Raw genomic sequence first — 22,511 nt, forward strand, 5'->3', positions numbered from 1 at the left:
GGCATATTCCCTGGAGTAGTGTTGAACATAGCTGCTGTTTGAGTAGCAGAGGGAAAATTAGCTCAAGAGCTTGTAAAATTACTTGAAAGAACAAGTTGATTCTGTAATGAGTTATTTCTGCAGGGCATGACCTGAACTTCTCACTTGGAATTTTTGTTCCTTTTAGGTTTTCCTCAGTCCCGGCATCTCTTATGCTCCTGCAGCCCAGTCCCATTTCCTACATGACATTTGGTTTTTTTGTGTGTGTGGTGTTGTTTTTTTTGTTTTGTTTTGTACTCCCTTTATTAAGGAGGTCACTGGTGCTCAGGAGGATGAGTGGGAGCACAAAGCGTCTTTTCTGTAATTCAAGATATCCTGATGGCTTCCCATATCATGTTTGCAGGAGTTGCATCGAGACTGAGGTTTATTACCTTAGAATAAATAATTTGATGCTATTTTTACTTCCATTAAACATGGTCAAGTATTGTATACTTGTTAAGTTCCCTAAAATATCAAGAGAGTTCACAGGTTATATAAGATTACCTGTTGCTATTCTTTAAAGATCCTGTGCTGCTTTTCTTTACAGCTATAATAGTTCTCTGACATCTTGATGTGCCAAGGAAGCTTCCATGACTAATTTTGATGTCTGTTCTCTTCAGTAGCTCTTGTTCACACCATTGCTTGGAGCCCTATGTTGCTGTCAGGACTTGACCACCCACTGTAATGCAACTAGCAAGTGCTTTTGTCCCTTGGCTTGTCAACATTTCTATGTGTCAGTTTTAACTGTGGAAGCTGCTACAAACAAATTCTTAGATAGCTGCTATAGGCAAAAATAAAATGGAAGACTTAGTGGTGGAATTAGAGCTTTACCTAAGAATTGGAACACAGCCCTTAAATGCTAACACGATGAAATAGTCACAGTTAGCAGTGTGAGCACTGTTTGCCCTTAGTAAAGTCAGCAATGCTGCACCCTTCTGTTGTCTGCTAGCATCTATTATTTTGGGTAAAAGCTCTTTTTAAAAACTTAGTCTAGAACACTGTAGTCAAAGCACCCTGTCCACCAATTTTTCCCCATTTTACCACTTGTTCTGCAAGCTGTGGCCTAATTTCTGCCATAACAGGATAATTACTGTCTGTGTATTTTTGTATGTGTTTATGAAGCTGATCTTATTGATTGTAAAATATTGTCTTTCTAAACATTTGACTTAAGTTTTCCAGACTTGTCTTACTGCTTATGTTACTTGTCTTACTGCTGATGTTTCGCTGGTTTGAACGAGAATATTCCAAATATTTTGTACTGTTGAAAAATTCTGAAGACTGCAGAATGCGTTTTTGCATGCTGCTTAACGTAGTAGTAAAACTTCAGGTGGGAGCTGAGGGCTTTTTTTTTGTGTATGTGTCTTCTATGGGACATTCTCAGCTTCTGTGAATGATCCACAGAGCTTTTGAAGTGTGATGGTACTGCAATCTGGTATTAGACCTTTTCAGTGCAAAACAATGCACAGGACATAGTCATGACGAGACAGAAAAGCCGCTCAATCCAACATTATCTACTTAGTTCTTTGATACTGTAGTGTATTAATCATGTTTTGATGGATTAAGATTTTCTTTGTAGATCACTGAAACTGCTTTAATCCAGTTTATCGCAAAACCAGGTGGCATTTTAGAATCTCTTTCTGTAAGAAAGACAACAATGAAATTTGACTCTGTTTTGTAGCTGGCATGTTCTCTGATTCTAGCTTTTTAGTGTTCATAGATAGCACTAAAAGAACTGGAAGGAAAAGCCTATTGATTGCTTCCATGTTAAAATAAATGGTGAAAAGCTATTACTGTCTGCCTGATGAGGTCTGGGGTGTGGATAGCAATAATTTAAAGGAAATTATAGTTTCATTAGTGCCGATGTGGTCTCTTTAAAGGCTGTGTTTAACTATTAGCTCAACTTCACTATGTAAAACATACGCAACTGTCTCTGATCTTGCACCCTTATTGCACCAAAAGTTGAAACACACTTCTGCTTTTTCTTATTTGTCACCACCATCTATATTGTTACTTTCTGTTTTTGAAATAATTTTTTTGGGGAGTTCCTTTTTATCACTTTTCACTGAATGCTTGAGAGACACAAGACTAGATGGACTGGAAAAAAGCAGGACTATGTATTAATGGCAGGGGGAAAAAGCTCTGTAAAGAAAGTCCCAATTTGTTGGCTGTCCTATGAGTATTAGGTTAAACTGGCCTTAGCAGGACAAAACCAGGAGACTAAGGCTGTTTATATATTTGAGGCAGAAGGAAGTAGTCATGATCAGATAGTAGAGTTTTCTGTCTTGAGACCTTGGTCTACTGAAAGTTGTCCCTGCTCACAGCAGGGAGGCTGAACTGAATGATCTTTAAAGGTTCCTTCCCATGTAAACTATTCTGTGGTTCTGTAATTTCAGGAACTGGTGTGTTCTGGAGAAAGTTAGTCTGATGCTTTCTGTAATGTGACAGGGAGGACAGAGAAAGGTGGAAAGGGAACACAATGTGTTGTGCTGTCGAGTATCTTTTTGCCAGAAAGTCAGAGTTAAGGTAGAATAGATTGAAAATGCCTATACTGTCACATATTGTGTGGAAGTATAAATAGGAATCAGGAAGAGATTAAGCAAATTCATGGTGAATATGTCTTTCAACAACTGGTAAAATACAGTTGCACAAATGCATCTGCTGACATGGCTGATCCCTGAAAACTGATGCTGGAAGCTGTGGAGATTGGGGCAAAGATAATTGTGCGTTTGCTGCCTTCTGCTGTAGGTTACCCAAACATTTGCTACTTCTTGTTTTCAGACACAGAACATTTGATTTAATGATTTTTTATTTTTTTTTTTTTCCTGAACCCATGGTTCATACACTCTTATCTACTCTATGAATGTATTGATGTTTCTTGTGAATCTTCCATGCTTTTATTAACTCAAACAAAGAATAAATATGTATTTTATTTGTATTTATCACTGCCCCAAATTTTTTTTTTTTTTTTTTTTATATGGAAGCAAAATCGCTGTCACTGCATTCTGACCTGTTTCACTTATGAGTCTTTTACTGTTTGGATTCCTAATGTGGCAGGGTAATATTTAAGTTGTGGATTCAGCCTTTAACTCTACTGCTGAACCTAAGGAAAGCCCTGTGTGGTTGTCTTTCTGTTTCAGGTTGTGGGGTTTTTTTGGTCTTTTTGGGGTGTGCGTGTGTGTTTTGTGTGTGTGACCAAAAGCTAAATTAACTGGAAAACGACGGTCTGTGCCGCAAAGATGTTAAATGAGTGATACATTTAGTCTGTGGAGGTGAATGGTGGCACAACACTATCGGGGTAGGTCACAAACTTTTTCCTCTTCCCTTTTTTCTACTCTTCTTTAAAGAAAGGTATGGGTTTCTGTGGTAGCAACTACAACATGGTCCCAAACTGGTGGGGCACCAGAGCTGCTCTCCTGGCTTTGCACCATCCAGCTCTGCTGCTCTAACCATGTACGGCTGGCAGGAGAGCATGGTGGCAAGTGGGAATGTCACCATCAGAGGTAATACTGTCCCTGAAGAAGGGGCAGCAGCTGCAGTGAAGGCAGGAGGCCTGAAGAAGCAGCCTTCTCAGGGGAGAAGGCATGTCAAGGAGAAAGCAGTGAAGGCAATATGAGAAAAGGCAGAGCTGCAGGGACAGAGTGTATTCTCTTTGTATTTATTTGCTAATTGTGTGTTAGTGTAATTGAACAGATAACACTATGAACAGTAATTTCCCTAAATCATAGCTTGAATCTTTCTCTCAATTTTGTAATACACAGATAGGTAGATAAAAATGAGGTTTAAGAAATAGTGAACTGTTAAGCCTATTTTTTTTTTTTTTTAAGCAGAAGAATTGGCAAATCAAACCCAGTTGATAAGGCAAAGCCTTTGACCACTTCCCACATCTAAAATCAAAATCCTTTAACAATTGCTGATCTTTCTTTGCTAGAGAAGATTAATTAAAAAATGAATTACAGATTCCTGTTTGGTTTGTTTTTTTTTTTTTTTTTTTAAGTATGGAAAGTACTTTAAGCTACAGAAAAACAGCTTTATATGATTAGTGTAAAACATACAGTTGCCATAGCAAAAGCACTCTTAATAGAACAGATATCAGTGACATGACACTCAATGATCTTTAATATAGTTCTTTGATTTTGTAGAATTACAACCATTTGATTATTTGTTTGTCAAATTTTGTAGTTCCTTGTATTACTTTTGTGCTTCAACCAATTGCAGACACTAAGATGCTACAATAACACATGCTGTACAAATGTAGGACAAGACAGCAGGCTTTTCTCCTAAGAAATTATATTGCATGTCCTTTGGGTTTTTGTGCAGGCTTTGACACAGGCTTTCCCTTTGGGACACATGATACAGCTGAGCTGGAAGAAAAAAAAAAAAGATGGAAAAATACTGCTATTTACTTTCTAATTATGGCATGGTAATTGTCCATCACACCTGCTTTGAGATTGCTTATCTTAAACCCAGTTCCTTGCACGAGAACCAGGAGAGCTTCTAGGGGAGGGAATATTGAAATAGTCATTGGTTTCAGAACTGGGAGGAAAAGTGTCCTTACAACAAGCTTGTTTCTGTTTTGGGCTTCAGATCCAGACTCTCCCACCATAGCATTTCACAGTATCACAGTATGTTTGGGATTGGAAGGGACCTCAAAAGATCATCTAGTCCAATCCCCCTGCTGGAGCAGGAACACCTAGGTGAGGTCTCACAGGAACATGTCCAGGCGGGTTTTGAATGTCTCCAGAGAAGGAGACTCCACAACCTCTCTGGGCAGCCTGTTCCAGTGCTCTGTCACCCTTACTGAGAAGAAGTTTTTTCTCAAATTTAAGTGGAACCTCTTGTGTTCCAGCTTGATCCCATTACCTCTTGTCCTATAATTGTTTGCCACCGAGAAGAGCCTGGCTCCATCCTCGTGGCACTCACCCTTTATATATTTATAAACATTAATAAGGTCACCCCTCAGTCTCCTCTTCTCCAAACTAAAGAGACCCAGCTCCCTCAGCCTTTCTTCATAAGGGAGGTGCTCCACTCCCTTAATCATCTTTGTTGCCCTTCTCACCTTGCTGGAGGCTTCATATCCATCTTTTGAAGGTGCTATTGTTACTTTTCCTTGTTGCAGCAGTCCTAAACTCTCTCCCTCACAGCCCACTTCTGTGTGGACTTTTCCTCCTCCTTCCTCTTCCTGGTGGCTACATGGTCATTTGCTTAATCTGGAATTTTTTTTCCATGTCTGCTTGCTCATTGTATACCTGCAAATCTTGAGTTATCAAACAACTGTTTCTTCTTCCTCACACAACTGTGTGGCAGAGCTTTAAGGATGCGGCTTAATAAGACAATGAATTAACTGTTTCCTGGAAGGATTTTGTTCTCACTCTCTGTTCTTCTCTCCCACTTTCTCCTTCTGTTGACACTGATACTCATCTGACCCCATGGGCCATCTCAGCTTGCTAAATTAACAGAACAATCCAAAAGAAAATGAGTAAGTTTCTGGCAGATGAGTGAGCTGAACTGGCTTGCTATGTTGCAATGGAAGACTCAATGCAAGGAGAGGAAGAGCCAGATGTTCCTTTGCCAGCAGCCAGCCACTAGCTTGGTAAAACACAGCTCTTGGGCTGCACACAGATTTTCTCGCCTTGTCTCTCCCAAGGATATTGGGCAACTATGTGTGAATTTAATCCTTCATGTACCCATTCAAGGGTCCTTGTCAACGCTTCACAGCTACTGCATTCAGTCATCATTAACCTCTGCAGTCCTTGGGCTGACCCACACTGCTATCTTTGGGTGAGATGCTGGAGTTGCGTTAACATGACAGCTTGGCACTGGGAAGGGCCATCATGTTTCTTCTCTCTTTGCTGAACTATGCAGCACTATGGTCCCCACCACACACCTCCTGGAGTTTGTCACATTGTACAAAACACTGATTCAGCTTCCTCACCTGGAACAACACAGTTTGCTTTGCCTGCTAGGTTGCATTGGCTTATCATGGGCTGGACATTCTTTTAAGGAAGGAACGTGATATTAGCTGCAAGGAGGAATGATGGAAGTGGGATCTGTTAATCTTGGAAGCAGAAACACTAAGCTGAAATGCAACACTAATCACATTCTTTTGGGCTTCATGTCCTTTTCTTTGGCAAAGATGGTAAACTCCTGCACATCCATGTGGCGGTTTCTCTTGTTTGTAGCTCTTGGTACTTGGCTGCTTGAATTTTTAAGCCATTTACTTTGCCACATTTTGGCTTTGCAGTTTTACTATCCACCCATGGTGATTAGACTCAGGAATGCCCATTGTATACCCCCTTACCATCAAAAGAAACAACAAAGCACCAGTGGTAGGCCTTGCTTTGAGCTCTTTCACAGTGCTCAAAAAGTAGAGGATAGTCATCACTTCAGTACAGCAAGAAGGTGCAGCTAGGAGGGATGACCACCTTCCCTTTTAGCATGCTTGGAGCAGTGCAGCTTTCTCCCAAATTTTAACCGAGACCAGTGTACATATCTGCAGATCCCAAGGTGTCCTTTGATTTGTGTGCCTGCACCCCAAGTGAATTTTCAGACTTTTTTTTATTGTGTGTGTTGTTGCGGAAGTATCTCTTCAAAACTACAGTATTTAGTGAGTTGTGTGCCTTTTTTATTTTTTTTAAGGTTTGGTTTATATCCATTCAGACTTCTGCATAAAATCACTTGTTACTGGTTTTAGACTATCCCAAGAATCATGAGGAGTGCAGCACATGGAAAGTCTGGCAGAAGTAGGTGGTCACTTTGCGACAAGGGTGTTTGGTGTCTCAATAGCTAATCCCATTGCCCTAGAAATAGCTGTCAGGCAAGTTGAACCCCTCTGCAGGCTACTGCCAGGCTTTTGAGACAGGCTTTTAGTAGTACCTCAGAAACTTTCTGGAGATAAGGACTGTGGTGGGTTGGCCCTGGCTGGACTCCAGATGTCCACCAAAGCTGCTCTATCACTCCCCTCCTCAGCTGGACATGGGAGAGAAAATATAATGAAAGGCTTGTGGGTTGAGGTAAGGACAGGGAGAGCTCATTCACCAATTACCATCATGGGCAGAACAGACTTGACCTGGGGAAATTGGTTTACCCTACTCTGATTTGATTGGTGGCAATGAGAAATAAAACTAAACGCCTTCCTGCCACCCTTCCCTCCCAGGCCTAACTTCACTCCCAATTTCCCTACCTCCTCTGCACCAGTGGCACAGGAGGATGGGGAATGAGGGTTGCAGTCAGTGCATCACATGTTGTCTCTTGTTGTTCCTTCCTCCTCAGAGGGAGGACTCCTCACACCATTCCTCTGCTCCAGTGTGGGGTCCCAGTTCTCCACAAACTTCTCCAATGTGGGTCCTTCCCACAGTCTGCAGTTCTTCATGAACTGCTCCAGCATAGATCCCTTCCATGGGGCCACAGATCTTGCCAGGACCCTGTTCCATCATGGGCTTCCCATGGGGTCACAACTGCCTTTGGGCATCCACCTGCTCTGGCGTGGGTCCTCCGTGGGCTACAGGTAGAGATCTGCTCTACTGTGGACCTCCATGGGCTGCAGGGGAATCTCTGCTCTGGCAGCTGGAGCACCTCCTGCCCCTCCTTGTTCAACGTCATTGGCTTCTGCAGGGCTGTTTCTCTCACATATTCTCACGCCTTCCTCTGGCTGCTATTGCTGTTGTGCAGTAGATTTCCCCTTCTTAACTCTGTTATCCCAGAGGCACTACCACCATCACTCATGAGCTCAGTGGCAGGACTGTCTTGGAGTCGACTGGCATTGGCTCTGTTGGACATGGGGGAAGCTCCTAGCAGCTTCTCACAGAAACTGCCCCTGTAGCCCCCCTGATACCAAAACCTGGCCATGCAAACCAAATACAAGGACAAAGCATGCTTTCATTTTTGCCCAGGACCAAACTGTGGTGCTTTTGAAGTACTGGGATGTAAAGGAGAAGAGAGAGGGGTAGATAAGTGTGAGTCAACCACAGCTACTTTATGGGAGGCCTGTGAAAGGTGCCTTTTTAGTTGTGTTTTTTTCTTTCTCTTGGACATATTGAGATGTCTAAAGATCTCTCACAGGGAAAAAAAAAAAAAAAGTTGGGAGGTGCTTTTCGTACAGAGAATTTCAGAAGTACTCATACCACATTCAGTGCAGCATCCTTAGCAAACTTCTTCAAACACTTTGTACTTGAAGTTGAGACTGCAGTAATGAGGAGCCAGCTGAATACAGCCATTCGGAATGCTGGGCTGTGATTCACCATCACATGAGCTAATTTGTTTTTATGGGGGTGTGTCAGTGTGGCATACTGCCTGTGGAGCTCTGTAATACTTAGTTTGGCTTTCCTAAGAACACTTGTACTCACGTGACTTCCTTCTGAAGTCCTTTTTTGTCACATTAAGCATATTCAAGTAAGTCAGGTACCTAATTTGAGTCCCCTTATCTGCAAAATAGGGAAAATACTGAGAGAAAGCTTGTGATGTTTAGTTTGAAAAGTGCACAGCAGTGGAGAACAAAGTAAGTGTTGTATACTTATTGCAAGACATTTGTAAAAACTTTTAATTATTGGAGTGATGAAGTCATATAATGAACCAATAATTTTGATTTAGGGTAACTTAGTTTCATAGAACTAGTCTGCTGTGCAAGTCTCTGGACTAAGAACATGCAGTTTGACTAGCCATCTTGTTCACTTGTTTTAGTAGTATGATTTTTAATTACCCACTAATGAGAACATTTTAATTAATTAGTTGTTCTCCATGCCTCTTCATCTGCTTTTTAGAGAAACTTAGTAAACCTTTTTTTTAATTAACTTTGCTTTCAAGTTCACAGGCACGTTCTGGTGACAGGTAAGTCATAGCTGCACCTCTTGTTGATGAGTTTTCGTCTAATACTTGCTGATAACTGCGTTGTGCGGTTTGTACTTTGCATATTTCTTAAAGTAAGCAATGTTGGGTATAAAACTCATGTGAAACCACAGGAATAAGTTAATGAGATGTCCCAAATGTATGAATTCTGATCTCTCCCAAATCTGCTTATCTGCAAACTAATCAAATGGAGAAGAAACAACTAATCTTTTATCTGTTTTTAAAAAGGAGGAGTGAAGAGTTAAGTGTGTGTTTTGAAACTGGGTTTTGGAAACTTCTTTGCAACTGCTATAATGTTGCTCCTTGGTTGCCTGCATGGCCCAAGGTGGACCTCTTGGGGCTGATAAGAGCTCTGATCCCTTGCCTGTTCTCTGCATTGTCCCCTGCAGCAGGGACAGAAGGAGAGCAGAGTCTGGTAGCTCAAATGTCATCCCTCCCACACACATCGCTTTACAGTTTGTAACAGTTTCTATATACATTTCCACAAAACAGAGACTTGATTTCCCATCTGGCCCCTACTTCTCCTTGGGTGACCCATCCTCTTCCCTTATGATGGTCAGTAATGAGCATTTATGGAGCTGCTTATTGGAACTAATTGCTTCTTATATTATTTTGTAGCCGTTTGCCTTGCAGTATTCCAACCTACTATACTGCTTGTGTGAAAATTGAAAACTTTATTGCTGATCCCATCTGACTTTAACATCTGTCATGTACTTGTATGATAGGCATTGTCAGTGTTTTGTCCTGGTTAGGAAGAGTACATCAGGATGAAGAAAGACTGACAAAGCCTCACTGGCAGGTGGACAAACCAGGCTGGTGGGGAAAAGGGTTTGTTTCAACTATAGGAAACTGAGCAGAAAGTGTGTCTTCTCTACAAAGGTTTTTCTGAAGACAGAGTTCTGTTGTAGATGTACTTCATGTGGAAGCTCGAGTGAGAGGGCAAGCTTTGAACTCTTGGAGGTGAACTTTAAAATACAAATGTAGCCTATGTGTTAGAGTTACCTTCGTCTGGTTATGAAATTCAGTTACTGTTGTTTTAATGATGCATTGATGACTGAAGTGAATAAAATTTGTATGTGTCTTTAAGAAGCCTGCTATTTCTTGCTAGGAGTACCAAGGATGGGGAATTGCAACTTCCTAGCCCAGCAGTTTTAAAATAAATGCTCTAAACAAAAAAAAATGTGCAAATCTTGGTCCGAGTGCTGAAAGTAGGTTCCATTTAAATTTCAAATCTGTATGTGTGGAACTTGCATCTGCTCATCTCAAGAAGAAAAACACACCAAAGTTTTGAAATAACTGAAGGAAAATAGTTGTTTTTACTGGCTTTGGCAATACCCCCTCTGTTCAACATCTGTAATAGAAAGGAAATAATTAGCTGCCCTATTCCAGAGAGCTGTCTCCTCAGTGAAAAACAGATATTCATAACAATGGATTGTTTTGCAAGTGTATTCCCTGATACCCTTGGTACTTGTCCTTCAAAGCAGCTCTGCGGCCATGTGCTTCCACATTGCCTTGAATGTGAGGACTACAAGTGGCCAGTGGTGGAAGGGGCTGTAGGGAGCTGTGGTTTGGACCAAGACAGTGGTCAAAGATGACCTCAGCTGCAGCAAATGAGAAGCTGGCTGCGATATTCTGATTCATGTTATCCAAACTGACAGGGCTGGATTTTAAATCCTGGTTTCTTTCTCCTGCTGGGATGAAAGTGTGCCAGGCAGCAATCACATGGTTTGAGAGCTGATGTGTGAACAATAGGAAAAAGGAAAAAGGAAAAAAAAAAAGTTACTTGTAGTAACTTTTCTTTTCAGATAATCCTTTCACTTTTTAAAAATGTCCATTTTCACAGGTGAGAATTCCTTCTAATATATTTGTATTTTTTCTGGGAGCACTGTATCTAGTTTTTGCCATTAAAAAAAATGATTTTAAATTATTCTAGTAAATTTTAATCTGTGCCAAATAAGCTAATGTTTTCATAACAATTCTTTAGTGCAGACGTTTTTTTTGGTCACTGCTCCAGTATTTTGTGTGTTCTGTTTACTTCAATACAGGCATAAATTTAAATATGGATTATGCAATGAAAAAGATTATTAGAAATCAGCATTGTGCAATATAAAGGGAAAACAAAGTACCAACCAGGGAAATGTACGAACTTGTCCCTTAACTTTGCTCTTTGAAATTAAAGCAGTATCAATGCAATTAATAGTGACAAAACTTTTGTAGTAGCTGAGGCATTAGACAAACAACTTAGAGTAGTCCCTCCTCCTTCTCCTCCTTTCTCCAGCAGTTTGTAGGTTACATAAGCTGATTTCTTTGTTTTTCCTCTTTAATAGTGAACAGACTTCACTCTCTTCTCTAAGCGGACTGCTTTGCATGCTTACGTTTTTCCTCTTAAAACAGGCTTGCCTACAAAGAGGAGGAGCATAGCATAATTGAAAGACCCAGCATGTAAACTGTCGGCATATACTGAACATCTGGCAAGAAGTCCTTGCTGGCCGCTTATAGTTCTTGTAAATAGGATATATGTGAGCCTGTCGTAGGGTTATTACAGTTGTGAAATCAGTTCCTTGGGCGGTGGTACTGGATTATACTTATAAACAATGTCTTCTGAACCAGGTAAGGCTGAACAGGATGCTTCTGTTAAACCTTCATCTCTTCAAGGCTTGGGGGGGTGTATTTGTGTCCCCAGAGGCACCAAGAGTTAAACTTTTCTAGTTTGAAGCAAAAGAAGCGGTGGACATTCAGCTGCCTTGTGATGCAATACGGCTGGAATGCTCCGGTGGCTTTTTCCTCCTATTCTCAGTAAATGAGCTTGAGGTCTCTTGAACTGCTTGCCTAACACATCTGCCACACTGAGGACTCTGCTGCTTTTGGCTCGTTTTGCTGCTGCTATCACCAGCTTGAGACTTTCTTAAAAGCAAATCAGTTTTGTGATGTTTATAAGTGGGTGTTGTTTCCGCTTATTTGCCAGATGCATTGAGCTCTGTTTATAGCTGCGAAGTTTCTATAGGTCACTTCTATAAGTAAGAACTTGCTCTAAGAATTACATCTATCATTGTTCTAGGAAGTAAGTGTGCACTTTTGACTTATGCTCAGCTTTTCACATACAATATTGCAATAATCCATTTAACTGATGCTTATGCTACATTTAATGTACGCAATTGGCTTCCAGAATTAATGATTTCTTTTATTGCACCATCCCATGAAAGGGTTGGATTTTTTCATTGTAAATATGCTTGTAATGGATTTTTTTTATGAATACTATTGAAATTACTGGTTTGCTTTATGTGAGGGCATTTTTCAGTCCTGAGAAAAGTTCAGTTTAGGGCAAGTTAAATTAAAATGCTTACCCAGCCATAACAGCTTACTCTAAGACAGTAAATATTCTGAATTAAGTTTTCCACAGAGAGAAAGATGAAATGGATTTGTGGAAGGATTGGGCTCAGAATGCTGCTTTCCCTCTGGAAAGCCCTCTGAGACTAAACAGAGGAAGGGAGTCACTGGCTGAGCTTGAGAGATTTGCTGGAGAAGCTTGAAGTAGATGCATGTAAATAGCCCTACCCCAGCTCTCCTGATTTCAGGACTTGTGAGCATCTGCTTTTTCTTGGGTACAAAGAACACTTGGTTTAAAATCATTCTGTTGGCTCCTTACCTGTTTTATGATCAAGTTTGAAATTGCCCTTCTCCCTCTAGCTTTTGATAATCAACCAAAAGGATGGGAATCGCACCTTTCCTCCCACTCTGTCATTTTGCCATATCCTGAGAAAAGTCTACATGTGGATGTAGAAAACGTTTTGGAAGTGATCTAGCTCCTGAGAGCTGTTTTCTAGGATCTGTAATGCATAGTCTTTTCCTGTAAACGCAACATTAAACCCATCCGGATTTTCAGGAAGCTCAGTGTGGTGCCATACTATTTTCGGTATTACAACTCATTTTCCCTTTAGCCCTTTGGTTTATTTTGGGTTATTTCAGCTTACACTATGTTTGCATCTAACAGTGGCAGTCTGAATGTCAAATGTTATCGGTGAAGCTGTGATTTTTAAAATTTTTTTAAAATGTTTCTTTTTCTGTCATCAAATGTATGAAGCACAAATATACTTATGTGCTTTAAGGGTGACATAGGTTATACTATCAAGATATTTTCCAGGCAGTGTTTCCCAGACTCCACTTAGAATTTGTATAAAAGCAGTTAATGCAGGAGTGAAAATACCTGGCTTGAAGGGTAAGAAAGGATGAGCTTCTACCAGCCTATGGAACAGCATAGAGACCTCCTAAGGTGACCCTCTCAGAATGGTGTGAGGGACCTGTAGATGTAGACAGTATGCATAGAAAAGCTGACAGCAAGTAGTTCCAGTCTGTGTGGGTTTGAAATTGAGTGGGCAAATATCCCTGGACACTCTTAAATAGTATCTGAGAGAATCAGCGAGTCGCTTGTTTGAAGCACTCGCTGCCTCCAGTCCAAAATGGAAAGAAATCATTTCAGTACTGACTGCTGGGACTGGGTGAGAGGGGAGTAGCACACCTGAAGGGACAGTGCCTATAGGAATGTATACATTCATATGACAGTTTATTCATTGGTATTACAATGTGCCTGAGCAAAGCAGTTTTTCCAAGTACTAAAGACCCATAACAAGTATGGAAAATATGGAGAATGCACCTTTTCTAGGGCTTTCATGCTTTTGAAGACTGGAACTTTACATATTTTTTTTTTTTTTTTAATGGTAGCATTCACTATAGGATGAAAGCATCACCAAAAAACTGATTTCAAGCAATCTCATTTTGAAAAGTTCAATGATACTGTGACTCAGAGGTCAGCAGAGAGTTAAGTGTTTCCATTAGTACCATAACTATGCTTTGCATAGTGACTGCAGCACCCCGAGTTTTATGTTACTCTTTTACATGGTAGGTGCTATACAAACAGTCTAATGGTTTACATCAATGCTTATAAAACCAAGGGAATTTGAGTCTTTACTAAAAATTCAAAATAATTATGGAATACTCCTTTTCCCCATCTTTTCTCCTCCCTCCCTCCCTCCCTCCCTCCCTCCCTCCCTCCCTCCCTCCCTCCCTCCCTCCCTCCCTCCCTCCCTCCCCAGTTTATGATTTTCATAAAACAAAAGGATTAAATTCCTTTAACAATGAGTTTTGAAATTTAGCAGTGCCTGTATGTTCCTTACAATTCGACAGGCAATGATTGATCTTGAGAAGGTTAGGTAGCTGGGGAAAACAATCTTTCCTTTAGATTGCCATAAAATATTTAACACATTGTGATTACTCTTGCTTGTTAAAAGCCCCTTGCAACCATGATCTGTCACCAAAGAAAAAGAAAGAAGGAGCAACAACTGGGTAAGGTCAAGTAAGGTGCGGAGGGATTGGAGTATTGCCAAACCTTGTATTATAAAAGAAATTAAATGTTTAGCCTTAAACAAACATTATATTTTTAAGAGTAATTTCATAGATTTTTTTTTTTTCTCTGTGTTTTGGAAAACCTTCTTTCCCAACATGCCAACCATCAGCTTTTTGTTTTTAAATGAATGTTTTAATACTCTTTCTTCTGATGCCAAAAACTGAGGCTCTAAGGAAAACAGTAAATATTGCATAGGAGTCAGCAACATTTTTTTGTTGGGCTGCAGTTGTGTGAACAGCTGAAGTGATCCAGTGGGCAGTTGCTGCCAAAAGGCTGCCCAGTCCCTCCCTGGGACTTTCCCAGACTTTTGGTCTCCTTCACAAACCAGTCCAGCTCACTCACACAGCACAGAACTCCTGTGGTAAAACCAGCGTCCGCTTGGCTGCAGGGGTTACGCTGGTCTGGACAGAGACCCAACGGGTGTCAGAGCGGGTGAGAAATAAGCAGCTGGAGCTACGGGGATGTGGAGGGATGGAGGGGATAAAACTTTCTCTTCTTGGTGGGGGGCTGTCTCGCTCTGTCTGGGGTAGCTGCTGTTGGGGTTCGAGCAGCCTTTTTTGGTCCGTTCTAAGGCCTTCAAATGTTTTCATTTTCAAAATGTTTGCAAAGCGAAAGGTTGCACATCCTTCAGATGTGTTGGGCAAAACTTGACCTATTACAGAATTGTTTCTCTTTATGAAATGTTGTTGGGCTTAATGTTTGGGGGTTTTTTGGTTTTGTTTGTGTTTTTGTTTGTTTGTTTGGGTTTTTGTTTTTTTACCTTGCATGACATTTTTTTAAAGCATTTCCTATCCATTTGCACACTCAAAGATAAACATTCATATGACCGTTAAGCTTTTTGGAACAGTATGGTAAATATTCATCCAAGTCTGCATGAAAACTTATTTTACTTTTTGCAACTTAAGCTTTATGAAAAGGCATTTTCAATTCATCATATAGTTGTGGGTTTTTTTTTTTCTTTTAACAAAAAGCCTGTTTTAAATCGAGATGTGGTAAAGGGAGGAGAGAGAGGACTAAACAATAGAGTTGTTCTGAATTTGTATGTCTCAACCAGTTCATAGTATAAAATTAGGGCTGTTTCAATTTGTATAATGTTCAAGAGGCAACTGTACTGATGTGCATGTCTGTTAATCTGGAGTGAGTTCTATGGATGGTGCAAACGATGGTCACACCTGGAAATTTAGGGCTAAGGAATTTTTTTTCCTCTTTGACTTCCTTCTGTAAGGATGGTTATGAACCGATGAGTTAGTGTGAAGTGATGAGCACTCTCTTCTTCCTTATGGACAGAAGACAATGTAAAAGCTGACATAATTATGGGAGGCCTTAAAGGGACTGGACAAGGAAGGTCCTTCTTCAATAACTTCACAGGAAGGCCCTAAATGTACTTAAACCAGGCTTTTTTTGTGGCTATTCTTACTCTTTTTTTTTTCCAAACAGGTCAAAAGCAGGAAGCACTTGAATTCTTGTGAAGTGTCCAGCTTTGGGTTCTTTATATTTCTGGTTTGATGCAGGGAGCATTCCCAGGGAGCTTCTTGTTTTTCTGTGTTTCATAGATGATGATTGTTAATTACTTGGCAGGAAGGATTAAGTGTTTGGGGAGCCTGACGGCGAGCCGCCTGCCCCGGGCTGGGGCGGGAGGGGGGGATGACAGGCACTGGGCCCCCAGCAGCTGGAGCTCTGCACAGCTGCACCCCTGGTGCTGCTGGAAGGGACAAGCAGCCGCGCTTCCCTCTCCACCCGCACTTTGTTCTTTATTAAGTGGGTAATTTTATATTTACTTGTAGTCTTTCAAATGACAGGGAGTAGCACCTGGTAGCCTGTTGTGATGTTGTACAGTTAATACTCTGCAGCCTGTTCTTTGATTAGGGCATATTACTTTAAAACTCAAGCTGCACACTTTTAGATAATAGATTTTTTTAATTTATTTTTTTCTTTTCCTTTCCTACTGTTTGCTCTGACCCCGTTGAGTTATGATTCAACAGAATTAACATTATCTAGTGGCTTCTTGCTTCTGGAAAGGGAATCTTGTCTTGCATCTTTGCCCAAGCTCCGGTGCACCTAAGGTGAATGAATGCATGAAACTGGCTGCTTTATTTTTTTGGGAGAGGTTACGCTTCTGATGGCATAGCTTTCCCAGACTGCCTCTGGGGCTAAACATGTGCCAGCACTGATGCACAGAAAGTGGTAGGAGGAGGGAGGTGAGTGGGTGGAAGAACTTGTGTCCGTGACAGCTGGCTGCTGGATGGGCTTTGGCTTGTCAGATGCTGGCTGGACACACGGACTGCCTCAGCAGTTGGAAGTGGGAAGCAGTTTCCATCGATCAGTGGTAATTTTGTTGGCTTGCGTTGAATAATTTACTTCTGTTTGGATGTTCGGCTCTTCTGCATCTTGGATATATTATGTTAGGTATTTATATCTTTAAATTACTTGAATGCTATCAGCTTGTGTATTTATTCAGCATCTGCTCAAATCTTCTGAAATAATAGATCAGTTGAAGTTTCAACTTTCCATAGTTAAATTATTTCTTCCTCCCCTGCTTTGGTTTTGTCTGGTTCGTTGTCTTTTGGGGTTTTTTGTTTGTTTTGGTTTGGGCTTTTTAGCATCCTGCTTCTAAAAATGCTTTCTCTTAACAGTGTTTTTATCAGCAGAAGTATCTGGTTTCATGTCTCAAAGCATACGGAGGTTTTCTAAAATAGCTCTGAGTTGAGATGAACATGAAATAATTGCACAGACAACTGGGCCGAGTAGAAGATGAAAATGTCAGTGACTGACTTGTTGGAGAAGTATTCTGAAGCAGTGCATGCTGAGCAAAATGGTGATATTTGTAGTTAGTTCAAATTTATCTTCTTATTAAAAAAAAACCCCAACCTGTTAGTATTTGTCAAATATCTAAGCATATTATTTTGTAACCGTTTATTAATTATAGAATGGAAGGTCTTTTTTGCATCGTCCCAGATATCACTGCACTTGCCTAGTAAGCATATGTTAATATATCCTCTTCAATCATTCCACTGGTTTGTATGGGATACAATCAACTGCATTTTTTCCTTCACATGACTGCAGTAGTGCAGGTGCTCTCCTTAATATGAAGTTAGATTGTGCTGCCCAGCATGGTGTCATACTCTTTATCTTATATATGATAACAGGAGGAAAGTAAATCATCTTAAGTCTCGACAAATAAAGTGAAAGAAACACAGACAAGTGGTTCTTCTGTGATCAGTGAGTCTGCTTGCACAAATGAGGTGTCTCATTTGTTAAGCAGGAGCTCAGCACATTTAAAAAATTAGGGTTGCCATGTGTGCAAAATAAGCCTGTGTCAACTGAAAATTCAGTGAAAAAAATTCAGTGTTAATTAAAATGATTGTTGAGGGGGCACTGCTTACACAGCTCTACACAGAAGACTGTAAAAGGAAAAAAATTGTTTGGGGCAAACTCAGTGGAGGTGCTTCCTGTTCATCTTTCCTCATGCTAGGGTTCATTATTAATGCAGTAGGAATTAAAAAAAGCTGCACAACCTTACTCAACCCCTTGCTTCATCAAGTGTGCAGGAAGCTGTAAAGAGCTGCTGGGGCGGGGAGGGGAGGAAGTGACCCTTGAATATAGAGCTTGTCATTCTTCCCATGATCACAACTGTGGAAGAGGTTGATGTACGCAGTCAGGGTGCTCCTGGGACTTTGTGAAATACAGCCACGTGAGAAGCCATCATGTGTTATGGCACTGGCAAAAGGTTGTGCTGCCACAGAGGGAGGAATTACCTGAAGTTACCTGGTGTAGAAATGAGGCAGTAACAGCAGGGTGGCTCACTTTGGTGACAGCATCAACTTAGCGTGGAGTGATGAAACTGCTGCTATTTAATGTACATGGTATCTTGGGGGGTGTGGTGGGTTTCATTTTTGTAGGGGTTTTTTATTTGTTTGTGGGTTTTGTTTTTGTTTTTGTTTTTTTTTTCTGATAATCTTGTGGTTCCTACCTCTGTAAAGTTCATGGTATTAATACATGGCTTGTAGGGTCAGGAACTGTGGTCACTCTAAAGACTTGTAGATAGGTTGAATAAAAAGAAAGAAAAAATATTTTCCAAAGCTGCTGAGAGAGAGATTGATGTTATTTCTTGAAAAACAGGCTATGAAAAGTCTCTACAAGTAAAAGAACATATTGCATTTTTTGTCTTTTGATTTTAGGCTTGATAATACATCTTCAAATACCAAAGTGAAAACAAGAATTTGAGAGAATATTTTGTAATACAGGAACTAAGTAGAATATGTGAAAGAGCAGTTTTTGGTTCCTGTAAACAGAACTTCTCTTGCTTGGAGCTCTCTCTTCAATCATACACCTTTCTGGAGGCATGGCTTGAATGTTGCTTGCTTCTGTGCGCATTAGAAACCTCTGTTATTCATTAAACAGTTGATGAATGACCACTATCAGCAAAGCTATTGTCCCAGTGTATATGACTGTAGGTGACTCATAAGAACCTTAGTGGGAGAGATGCTGTGTTTTTGGCAGAGGACCTCAGTCGTAAGCTACTGCTTTCAAACTGCAAGCTGTGCATTGGCAACCTCTTCTAAATCAGTGTTTTCCAGTCAAGGGAGATGCCGGTGTGCATCAGCTGCCGAGCTGGGTAGTTCTGCCTGCTCCCTCCAATGCCCCTGCTCTCCTGTGGCAGGTTTCTGGAGGTCCTGCCAGCTGGGGCAGCTGCGCAAGGCCCAAAGGTTTGCTGCCTCCCCACCCTGTGATGGGGGAAGACGTGGGAGTAGAAAACCACAGTAGCAATGGCAAGTACTAAGGCTGTCATGTTATCTCCGTGACTTGCAGCCTTTACAACCTGTCTTATGAGCCTGTGTTCATCAGCAACCCCCCAGTTTCTCTGTCCCTAAGGTGCCTCATTATTGATTTCACCACCAGTTGCCTCCAAAAATTGGACTACTAGTGAGCAGTGGCACTGCTAGACTGTAGCAAAGTGGTGTAACAAAGGAGAGTTGTAGAAGATGATGACTGCAGGGGACTTGTTCTCAGAAGCCTCAAAACTGTCCTTTTTAATAGAGTTTTAAAACTTGTTCACTGTTTATTTTTCTGTTTTATTTTACGTGACTAGTTAACATTCATAGTATATGCCACTTGGACTTCTATCAAATTACCTTTGAGTTTTAAAGACTCCACATATTGAAGGTGTTTTTTGACTTTCCTTCCCTCACTTTGCATCTCCATATTCCCGAATGTGCCCTCTCTGATGAGGAAAGGACTGTAATAAATGCACGTTGCATGGAGAAACTATAATTACTTTTAAGGAAATAGTTTTTTGGGCTCAGTCTGGGCAAAAAGCCATTCGAAGTCCTTTACAGTGCTTTTTGTTTCATTGGAATTTTGTTTTGTTGGAACAGCACCAGCAGTGCATGTTAAATTATTGTCTTAATCCAAAATTTAGACAAATGTTGAAAAAATAATTCCATTAATTTCTGACTTACTCATTTTACTGAGACTCACAGCAGATGCGCAGGTCTGCCTGCATAGAAATGACTATTAGATTAGAGCCAAAAGAACAAAGATCACAGCCAGACAGGACAGCAGACAAAGGCACACTGAGTCTGCCTGCTGTAGCCAGGGTTGGCAGGACATTTGTAGTGAATATGCAATTCACCATTTAGTCCTCTACTTTGCATGATATACAGTGGACTGAGACTGAGATAGGAGGTTATTGATGTTAAATCTTACTTTGTTAATATTTCAGTGCTTCCTGGTAAAGCTTGGACATTACACTTGAAGCAGGTAACCTGATTAAATGTGGTGACATCCATAGCTGGTAATTTGGTGTACTGTAGGTATTTAGTAGCGATTACTATAAGCTCTATTTTAGCTTAAAAATGAAAGTTACTGTGGGAAAGATTCACAGTTTCTTTTGCCCAGGAGAACTATAAAGCTTGACAAAACATAGAAGGGGGAACACTGAATACTTGGGTCTCAGGAATACCCACAAATCAAACCACTGCAGTAATGTCTCATCTTAAACCAAGCAGACATGAGTATGTATCTACTTTGAATTGGGTTCTATCACCGACACTGTGCACAACCCACCTTAGCTCATTAGAAATGACTTTTGAAATAATTTCACAGTTGTTTCTCAGAGTATCTTTTGTGTGTTGTCCATGGTTAAACTTGCTTGTTTTGGTTCCCCTTCTGTATTACTACTCCCTGTGCTTTTGTAATTGGCTCTCACTTGATGTTATACATACCGTGATTTGGAAACCTCTGCTCTATGTTACTGTGTAAGGCAGCATATCTACCAAGAAGTCAAATATTTTCTAGTTCTTAGCAAGTATTGTGTAGGAAGTGTTTGGCCTACTAGTTTTAAGTTCAACGTTGTTTCATCTGCTTACCCTCACCATCAAATGTTGTGAGTGCATTCAGAAGAGTCATTGAACTAAAAAAGCAATATCAATACACTTTTTTTCTATATACAATTTATACCTATCGTATTTACTTGATTTATTTATTCCAGGCAATAAATGCTATGAAAGGGAGGTTAATATTTGTTTGGTAGTCCTCAGGATGTTTCCATGCAGTGAGGAATAATTGCTTTATATGCATTACATCTTCATTATACCAACAAAGTGGTCTACCTTCATCTGTTGAACTTAGAATATTTTTGCCTGTGTCTGGAGAATAGCTTTGCAAGAAAAACACCCTAGATTTTAAAATTTTGCTGGTGTATGTATGTGAACTAATCCTTTAATAGAACCTGATATGTGTCCTTTGCCAAGATTCCACTCTTCAAAGATCATTCTAAACCTTCTGATATTTGTCTTTTATTTTTTTGGCCAGCACCTTCCGGCAGAAAGAAAATTAATATCTTTAGTGAGACAGCCGTCCTGACTTCAGCAGAAGTTATTTTTTTCTCTTTTTGCAGCATTGGGTTATCAACTGTTTGCAGTATTTCAGCAGTGGCTCACCGCAGTAAAGACTGGCCTGATGTTTAACCTTTAGAGCTCATGTGCGCAGAGCAGAATATCAGTATGAAGTTTCTGTGCTGTTCTGCAACTGCAGAGCATTCACAACTCTGTCACCACTGTGATGGGGGAGGTGAAGATATATCAAAACACAAATGTGTAATTAGCTTGAGAGGGGCAGCATTTAATAGAGTTTGGAGGAGGATACTTGGACCTCCAGACTTGCTACTCTTCTCCTTCATGCTCCTGATTTTCCATATAGTTTGGGCTTAGTTACATTATTTTTAAAATGTGTTTGAATATGCATCAGCAGCATAAGCCTCTTAGCAACATGTCCGTTCCTCTCACAAACAGGACAAACCTGTGAAGGGTAGGTACCAAGTTACTAGATACTTAGTTTTGCGGGGAGGTTTGGACACAGTTGTCAGCAAAATCCATGACCTGATTTACTAGATTTCCTGCTCAAGCCTTGAGAAATCTGTTGTTGTAAGTGCTCGGGTGAGAGGCTGCTGGCTGCCTTCTCGTTTCTGCTCAAGAAGCTGATTACTCTCGTCCTAGTCTTGCTGCAGCTCCTGTGGTGTTTGGTGAGTGGATGGGTTGAATTAGTCTGTGTAGTTTCAGTGCTCCTTAATGCTCTTCTGAAAAGACCAGGAGATTGTGTGGTTGGTTACTGTGGCTTAACCAATGTTTTCGTAGATAGACTGGTAGCTGAACCTCCACATATGTCCAGGGTGAGGAAGGGTGAAGCTTTGCGTTGATCTTCCGTAAAAAGATCTAGCAGTAGAACGTCATGGCCATAGCTATATATACTACCTGCCATAATGGCTATGTAATTTTAAGAGACGTAATTTTGAGACTTAAATTTTGCCTCCTTGCAGTCACAAGAGAGTAACCCTTTCCCAGTAGACTTTGGTTATACCCAGAAATGCTGCATTTCTGTAATACAGAATGTATGATAAGAGTGGGATCACAATGGCAGTAAAAATTAGACAGTGCTGTGACAGTGTAAATATTCTATGTACTATAAGCGAGACTGCAAATAAATATAACATAAGACATCTGATGGAGGACCTATCCAATACTAAAACATTAGTTTTACCTTTTGTGAATATAAATTAGCCATATTTTCTGTGTTACTGGCATTTCAAGCTGGCTGATTGTTTGTCTAAATGTTCATGGCTCCAAGTTATTTCTAATTAAAATGCTCTGAAAAAATAGCGTCACCTACCTTCAGACATTCTTGCGGATGCAAGCACATCTGCAAGTATTCTAGCTTCTAATTTCCTTGCAGATTATAAGCAAAATAATTAAGT

The 22,511-nt window shown here is 40.5% G+C and overlaps 1 protein-coding gene across 5 annotated transcripts in view; it reads left to right on the forward strand.

Annotated features, from left to right (window-relative positions):
• The window catches only part of FGD4 (FYVE, RhoGEF and PH domain containing 4), an 86,527-nt gene that overhangs the window by 20,398 nt on the left and 43,618 nt on the right, over window positions 1-22,511 (forward strand). The window contains exon 1 of one of the 5 annotated variants that reach the window (XM_082043201.1): window positions 11,334-11,469. The exons of 3 other annotated variants lie outside the window; for them this stretch is intronic. In XM_082043201.1, the coding sequence (XP_081899327.1) occupies window positions 11,454-11,469 (16 nt within the window). In that variant the 5' untranslated portion in view covers window positions 11,334-11,453. Of the gene's footprint in view, window positions 1-11,333; window positions 11,470-14,597; window positions 14,693-22,511 lie in introns of those variants that run through there. One more of the 5 variants, XM_082043204.1, reaches the window with a different exon arrangement.

The sequence above is a fragment of the Streptopelia decaocto genome (genome assembly GCF_964273445.1).
Source record: "Streptopelia decaocto genome assembly, chromosome: 1".
NCBI classification, from domain to species: Eukaryota; Metazoa; Chordata; class Aves; order Columbiformes; family Columbidae; genus Streptopelia; species Streptopelia decaocto.